The sequence below is a fragment of the Bombina bombina genome, chromosome 5 (assembly GCF_027579735.1).
Source record: "Bombina bombina isolate aBomBom1 chromosome 5, aBomBom1.pri, whole genome shotgun sequence".
In the NCBI taxonomy this organism is placed as follows: Eukaryota; Metazoa; Chordata; class Amphibia; order Anura; family Bombinatoridae; genus Bombina; species Bombina bombina.
Genome location: NC_069503.1, coordinates 429,948,349 through 429,957,293, shown reverse-complemented (window position 1 = coordinate 429,957,293; position 8,945 = coordinate 429,948,349). Strand labels below are relative to the sequence as shown.

The 8,945-nt window shown below is 40.8% G+C and overlaps 1 protein-coding gene across 2 annotated transcripts in view; it reads right to left on the bottom strand.

The window, feature by feature from the left end:
* Positions 1-454: 454 nt before the first annotated feature.
* Positions 455-8,945, bottom strand: part of NOD1 (nucleotide binding oligomerization domain containing 1) — a 311,719-nt gene continuing 303,228 nt past the window's right edge. For both annotated transcript variants that reach the window (XM_053714271.1, XM_053714272.1), the window contains 2 exons: positions 6,505-6,588; positions 455-1,179 (listed from right to left, as the gene is read on the bottom strand). In XM_053714271.1, coding sequence (XP_053570246.1) covers positions 1,113-1,179; positions 6,505-6,588 — 151 coding nt within the window. In that variant the 3' untranslated portion in view covers positions 455-1,112. The remainder of the gene's footprint in view (positions 1,180-6,504; positions 6,589-8,945) is intronic.

Below are 8,945 nucleotides of genomic sequence, written 5' to 3'. Positions count from 1 at the left end.
TAATAGATTTCTAAGAACGCACCTGCTTAAGCAAACATAAATATGGGAGCGTGCGTTATACTAACACACAATATATATATATATATATATATATATATATATATTTATATATATTTATTAACCATGCAAAACCAGCATAAAAATGCAAATGTAATAGATTGAGCTCACAGAATGTTAACATTGAATACTGCTTGTATTTTTGCACTCCCCGACCCTATATGTTTTAAGTGACATTTTCTAGCCTGTATTAATCGTTTTACACACTATGCAGGTGTCTATTGGCATACAGTATGAAACATTATATCTCACTCTTTATTAATAACTGCATATGAAGACAGAAGTTAGCCCTTATATGTATGACCCTATAGGAACCACACTTAGGAATACCAGGTTATAACAAAATATTGGTTTTAAAAGCATTTTTTCTGATATCTGAAAAATGATAACTAATGAAAATAATAAAGTAAATAATTTATTGTTTAGCATTGGTATACAATTCTGTTCCAAAAGCAATATCTATGTAAGACCTAAGATGGCAATTAGCCGAATACAGACACAACCATGCTTGATGTGAATACACTTATGTGTCATGTGCTTTTTTAAATGCATGTTCATCGGATCTGTTTTAAATTAGAATATGTTTCAGAGACAATTCTAAAATCTCACCATAACTGAACTTTTCAGATAAAAAATAAATAAACTTAAACGCATACTGACTTTACAAATAGGACAATGTGATACAAACACTTAAAATACTAAACTCACAAGTGCAATATCATGCTGTACAGAGGCTTTATTAGCCGGGTTTGCTGTCTCTATTTGGCCTCTATCTGGGCGCTGTCTTTGGCTGATACACATGAGAACATAATTCCTTTTGCTGCTTGCTTCCATGTATTGATGCTAATGCTGCATTTTAACACGTCATAATCACCATGGAGACAGTCACCATCAAAGCCAAAAGTCCGCCACACTTAACTTTTGCGTAGTTTCTTGGAGAAGAAGGTGGTAGTTGTTGTCTTTACCACTACTTTGAATCAATTTCATTCAGAAGTACTTATATGCCTCAAGAACTGTTAACGTCTTTTATTCCACCTTTATACCGGTTTCATATTTTAAGTAATCCTGATTCTGCTATCATAAGGCTCATTCATTTCTTTAGGAAGTGGGTTGTCTTGTAAACTGAAAGAAAAAGTGTTAGGAAAAGACATTAATTAAAGAATGGATCTTGTTTCCACTACTGTTTGTTTCATTCAGTTCTGGACTTATTTGGATTACACATTCCACTCTTGACGATCTAGAGAGTTGAATAAAAACTTAAATTATGCTTACCTGATAATTTTCTTTTCTTCAGATGGAAAGAGTCCACAGCTGCATTCATTACTTTTGGGAATAATAACCTGGCCACCAGGAGGAGGCAAAGACACCCCAGCCAAAGGCTTAAATACTCCTCCCACTTCCCTCATCCCCCAGTCATTCTGCCGAGGAACAAGGAACAGTAGAAGAAATACCAGGGTAAAAAGGTGCCAGAACAATAAAAAATAAGAGACGCCCACAGAAAAAAAACAGGTGGGGAGCTGTGGACTCTTTCCATCTGAAGAAATGAAAATTATCAGGTAAGCATAATTTAAGTTTTTCTTCATAAATGGAAAGAGTCCACAGCTGCATTCATTACTTTTGGGAAAACAATACCCAAGCTATAAAGGACACAGAATGCAAAAACAGGAGGGTACAAGAGGCGGCCCATTCTGAGGGAACCAGGCCTGAAAAAACCCACAACCCAACCAAACCCTGCTTCGTTGGAGCCGGGCAAAAGAACTAGAAGGAAAAGGCCCCAAAGACACTGACCCGCAGATAGTCCGAAAGCCTAACTAGAGACCGCAAGCAGACTCACTGTGCAAACACTCCTCCAGGAGAACCGTCGCCCAGCAGTCTATTCCCTTACTAGTACAGTAGCAAAATCCCCAAAAGGCAGAGGACAAGGGTAAGCCAAAGGGATACCCAAAAGGTACAGCCAAATCCATAAAGGAAAAAACCCCCTTCAAAGGAAGGCCAAGTCCACAGAGACCTGAATGGATCCCGAGAATAAGGAGAGACGACGCCCAACCCACAAGGAGCAACAGGCATCATCAAGGAGAAGAAACATCTCCCAAACATCGTGCAACAGCACCGAAAAAGACAGCTGAAGACAAAGTCCTCAAAACGTCAGAACTCAGAGACTGAGCAAACTCGGAAAATAAAGATCCGAGTCCAGTAACACGCTGCCATCGTAGGAAGACACGGAGAAACACTATCCGTAAGGAAGAAGCGGCCGCACAAAATAGCAGACTGCCCAACCTCCAATACAGAGATTGCCCAACCTCCAAGATAGAGGACACTCTCCAGGCAATCCAGGCCGCCAAGCCTACTCACAGATCTCAAAGGGGAAGAGGCACGGAACCTCTAAAAAAAAAAAAGAAGGTCCACTGTCACCCCCAAGACCTGAGGATGAACAACAGATCTCAGATCCTACACCTAGCCGGACCAGCCCAAGCAATGGCAGATCTGAAACCAAGGGAACCGAAAGGAACCCAAAGACTGGCCCCCAAAAGGGCAGAAGAATGGACCCAGCCACTTCAACCTAAAGACAATCGAGCAGGCGTTAGACCCAAGGAGATCTAGCAAGGCCACCTGACTAAGTCTCAATGAGGAGCCAGCAGCTCCCCAGATGGAAAGGAACAACTCTAAGAGCAGACCAATCCCCAAACCAGATAAACATCTGTTCCAACCTCCCGAACACGAGAGGACGCTGAAAAGGGAACCACAGCTCCGTGTGGAGGACAAGCCCCCTGAAGAGGAGAGCGTTAATAAACACCTGCCCATAAGACAGGAAGTCGTAGGAAGAACCGAGAGGACACAAGGCCATGTCACTGACGAACACAGAAGAACCCCTTAAAACACCATCGTGCTAGCACACATACCAGGCGCAAAAGTGACAGCTTAGCAACCACAAACCTTCCATTTGCTAGGCAGGAAAGCCCACCATCAGGTCACGTTAGTTGGCTGTCCCAAGGAAACCGTATCGGCCGGCACAAGACAAGCCCCAAGGAGCCCCAGCTCTCAGTAAATCTGGCCAAGTTGTGAAACAGAACAGCCAGAACAAGGGCTAAGCCCAAGTACCCCGGAAACTGGAACCCCCGGCCAGTCCTAGGATCATAAGGTCCGGTAACATCCCACAGCGGGATCCACAAAGAGAAAATGCAGAGTAAAACCCTCGACAATCGGAAGATCAGGACAAGAAGCCCCACAAATGTGTAGATTAAACAATCTTCCAGGAACTTAAATCCCTCGTCTGATATAAAAAAAACAGACCTCCCAGGGAAAAAATCCAGAATAACCCGGATAACAAGAGCAAGAAGCCCTTGCAAGTCTGACCCAAAGGGAAGAGACCACCCCTCGCAGGAGCCCAACACTCCAAAGAGCCAGGGCCATAAAAGGACACTAGAGCTAACAGGCGTCTAAGCAACATTAACATGACTGTGCTTGAAAGTGCGGCTAATCCCCCTAAGGGACACAAGGTGCTGCTCATTTTATCAACCTCAAAAGGAGGAAAGGCTGAGTAGACCTCGCCGGGGATCGAACTAGCAACCCTCGGTTTGCTACAGTACAGAGTAGCCACAGAGCATTAGTATGCTGAGCTAGCTGTCCAGCTAGCCACGAGCTCCAGGCACAAGGGGAACAGTGAGGACAAGTCATCCGAACAGAGCAACATCAAGCCTCCACATAACCTCAGATTCGAAGTCAGAGGAACAGTAAACCATGGGTTTGGATGCACCTGGATGGCAATACTTGAACCATATGAGTGAAAAACCACTAGGACCTCTTCTATCCCAAAAAAGAGATGCAGAGCATTCCCAACACCGGGAAAGGACCCCTAACCAGAGCCCAAAAATACCTCACTGTCTAATGTCCCGAAAAAGGAACAACCAACTCCCGAAGGGAATCCAAGTCTCCTGAAGGCAACCCATCCACAAAGAGAAACGGACAATGCAAGAGGTCTCAATGAAGAAGAGAACCACTAAAGGAACAAGTCCAAAAAGGACAATTTCCTAAAGCAACACCACCCCGACCGGCGGAAAAGAGGTGCTAAACCCTCTAATTTTCCCACCACGTGGGAAGGAATACTCTAGGTTCCGAGGGTATCGGAAGCAACAGAGAGTGACGCAGCAACGTTCACTAACCCAGTCACCAGAGAGACGGCTATTTATGACTGAAACAATCCCGAGAGCCGCACGGACCCTCAAGTCTTCTTGAGAATGCTTAGCTGAAACTTGTATAACAAATAACAAGAACCCCAACCTGTATAATAGGTGCCACATGTCTGAATAAGCCGTGAGAGAGAAGATCTGAACCCAAGCAGGACCAGCCTGCAATCAGGGTCATAACTGCCAAGCTGCTAAATCCACCCTCAGAGAGGGAGGAAGAAAAAAACAGACAAATATGGAATTAGCGTGTCCCGAACATCTTCCGTAGAAGCAAACAGCGAGTATCGATCCCAGAGATTTTTAAGTTCCCACAGGAAACATAGTATGAAAAAGAAATAAAATTCATCCTAACCGGATAAAATAAAATAACAGGCAACCCGAGGGTTAACGCCCAAGAAGAACAGAAAGATCCGCAGGACTAGCCTAACAGAAACCCTATTCTTCCAAGAAAACTGGGAAGGATCTCGATAACAAGACTTAAAGGAGATTACTTCATCCCCCCATGTCTAACGAGGTGAGCCATTCTAAGGAGGAGACTGATGAGTCCCAAAACCGAGGAGAGGGTCCCCAAACAGCTCAAAAACGTGTCAGAGTAGAACACGAAGGCGAGCCAGCCTGTAACAAAAGGCACAACCCTCAGGAACAGTTACACCCGCAGGGAACTGCACATGCCTCCCTGTGGCTGAGAGACCTTGGGAAATTGGGCACAAACACAATCGCAAATAAACATCTGGACTTTGTAGACGCGCAAGTGCCAAAAGTATGTAAAAGCAAAAATGTGCCACAATCTCCGGGGGGAACAATCCACCCTCCGAGGAGGAAAAAACATAACTTGAGTTACCCACATGTGTAGTAGTAGGGAGCGGTACGGAACTCGCCTCCCGGAGGACAGGGCCCCCCGAGGCGGATGGCTCAGCATTCCCTTGAATCCCCGAGCCCGAGGAACAAGGCGCTCTAGAATGGCCTAAAGAACATAACTGACTGAACTGAGTCAATGGGGCCAATTCGCATTCGTCACAAGACGAAGAATCTGAATCAGAAAGTTGAACAATCAGCATCCTCCATAACTGGGTAAAGGATACCAAAAAATGGACTAAATATAAAACAATTTAAACGGCACCTGACACCCACAATGGCTGGGGCACTCACCACCTCCTATGAACAGGACACCAGCGGACTAGAATTCTATGTCGCGCGACAGTCAGGAATGTGGAAATGGGAGACCAGAACGTAAACACGCCCGGTCTTTCATCCAAGCCCTCACTGAGAGACTGACAGGATTACTTAAAACTCCTGTCCCATGTTGAAGAGTACTACCCTCCATAAGAGACGAAAACAAACTTCTGACACTTCTCTGCCAACCTCCTGTGACGAAAGGCAAAGAATGACTGGGGGATGAGGGAAGTGGGAGGAGTATTTAAGCCTTTGGCTAGGGTGTCTTTGCTTCCTTCTGGTGGCCAGGTTCTTATTCCCAAAAGTAATGAATAGAAAAAACATTGTGAAATTTTCAGTATGCAGAGTTATCAAAAGGACACAGTTTAAAATTAGTTTTGTACAGGGTGGTTAAAATTTTTATAAATGCTATAGAAAAGCTATGTAATCAAAATGCAACTTATCAGCTGATTGCCTGTCCTTTATCATAAACACACACATATATATATATATATATATATATATATATATATATATATATATATATATATATATATATATATATATATATATATATATATATATATATTATGAAAACTAGAATATTTACATGATATACAAATATTACCTTTTTTGAGATGGCAGAGGTGGTGGTACCCCCACAAAAAAGTCCTGTGTATATATATATATATATATATATATATATATATATATATCCCTTTTTATTATTTAGAAAAATACTTCTCTCCCGATTTAACTACTCAATTATATTTGTATATCCAGGATCCGGTGTGTAAACAGTTCTGCTAAGATGAGTGTACCCTTGGAAGCCATTTTTTTTCATTCCTGTACTGTTTGTTGCACATGTTCTCAGTATTACAGACCTATACACTGGGCTTTTTAAAAGTTGTATATACCATGAGAGATCTCCATCAGTCTGTCCAAGACACAGGCACAAAGAATAATAATTGGCCTTGTAAAGGCTCTGTGTCTGACAATACAATGGAGGGGATTTGTGAACTAGCAGTTATAAGAGAAAATACTTCCCAACACAAATCACAGACAAATTTGAAGCAATGTTTACATTCATTAAGGCATCTGCACAACTTACCAAATTTCCTCCAAAACAATGTTGTGTTTCAGGGCTTCTGACAGAACATTGGCTCCATTTTCTGTGATTCGATTGCTTATAAGCCTAAAAGGAAGCATGTTGTTACTTAAAGGGACAGTCTAGTAAAATTAAACTTTTATGATTCAGATATGGCATGCCATTTTAAACAACTTTCCAATTTACTTTTATTATAAAATTTGCTTTGTTCTCTTGGTATTCTTTGTTAAAAGCTAAATGTAGGTAGACCCAAAAGATACATTCTACGTCCATGAAGGCCACCTTTTATCTCAGTGCATTTTGAAAGTTTTTCACAGCTAGATAGTGCTAGTTCATGTGTGCCATATATATATATAATATATATATACACACCATTGTGCTCACTCCCATGAAGTTACCTAGAAGTCAGCATGATTCGCTAAAATGTATGTCTGTCAAAAGAACCAAGATAAGGGGGCAGCCTTAGATACAAGGTAATCACAAAGGTAAAAAAGTATATTAATATAACAGTGTTGGTTATGCAAAACTGGGGAATAGGTAATAAAGGGATTATCTATCTTTTTAAGCAATAAAAATTCTGGAATAGACTGTTCCCATAATGCACTGATTTTATTTGAGCACACCACTGACTATACATAAGAAGCCCAGACATTTCCCTTAGAGAAGGGAACAAGGGTCTCACTTTTCTCCAAAAAGAACTGAGTGAAGCCTTTGCAAGTTTCTTCTATGGTATGATGAATTACAAAAATCCAATAACAGAGGACCAGATGTGGGATCCTTAAAGGGACATAAAACAGTATGAACTAACATACGTTTCTAAATATATAATGCAGCCAACGCTTACCTGCAAAAAAGTTTCTGTTTTAACTCCCATTAACCCCTTTAATTCAGGCATAGTTTTGTTTGCAGCAAGCTCCCCCCCTGGGCATTTCCATATATGGAAGGTGCTATCCAGGCCATAGCTTCTGCAGAATGCACTTGTGCACGGTAGGGGGCAGAGTCCCATGGCACCTGACTAAAGCAGTGCACAATATAATGCTGAAGCTTTCACAAAGCATGTGACATTAACACCATGGAAACAAGCAAGTCTCTTGGCAACAAACAATTGCAGTAATTGCTGTCCCCCCTCAACCCCCCATTGCTTGCATAAGTTATTATCCTCACATACACACTTTGTTTTATGATAGCACAAGGTTTGGACTAGGACACTGATAAGGGGGGTGGAGCAGGCTACACTTGGAAACACTAAAGTGTAAGTAATTTTGCAGATTTTTGGAAATGTTATTAAAATACTTATAAGCTTTTTTTTGTACATGTTTTTCCACACATTGTTTTACCTCTGTTGGCCCTTTTATAATATGCACATAACTCAAAATGTTTTATGGCACTTTAAGTGTGTACATCAGAATATACAAAAGAAATTTCAGACAGCCAGTTACAGTTTATTTAGTAGAATATATCTACCCTGTAAAGAAGAAGCCTTGCTAAATACATTATCTATCTATAGAAGACTGGGCAGCATTGGGTATACACTGGAACATTCAGATATTAAAATAAGGGGGAGGTTTTACACATATACATAAGCATGGGATAGAGCAAGTACACACAATAATATTGTGTTCCAGAACTAGGATAATTATGGGGCATGAAAGTCAAAATTAAACATCCATGATTCAGATATCTGTACAGCATGCAACTTTTCAATTTACTTTTTACTTTGTTCCTTTGGTGTCCTTTGTTGAAAAGTATACCTAGGTAGGCTCAGGAGCGACAGTAAACTACTTGGAGCTAGCTGGTGATGGGTGGCTACATACATATCTAATTTTTGTAAAGAACTGAAAAGAATACACGGTTAACACTCACAGTCGTGCTTAACATGGTTTAGGAATAGAATTAGACAAATCACGCTGTAAGTTAAAACAACTTTTATTTATTAAAAAAAAACCACACAAAATAATGGACCCTGCATATCACTATTCCTTTAATTTTTAGACGTTGTGTTGCCCTACACCACTGATATTTTCTTGCTTATATTGAAAATGAATTCCATGGATTTGGGATATTTATATTATATCCACTATTAAAGTGTAGCGCTGTTTCATAGTATCAAAGTCCCTTTATATTCCACAATGGATATTATGTTCCAATAGGTATATGATAATACAGTCATTATTTCACTAGATCCCCATTATTTTATATCCCCATCCATCTTTTTACATGGTATTGCCATCTCACGTTACGTTATACAGTCTCCTCAATGCACATTAGCTGTTTGAACTGTCAATCAATATTTTCACAATCAGATTGGATGGAATTTGTCTGTTAGTCATATCTGCTGAAATCCTTCATAAATAACATAATGTATGTAAGAACTTACCTGATAAATTCATTTCTTTCATATTAGCAAGAGTCCATGAGCTAGTGACATATGGGATATACATTCC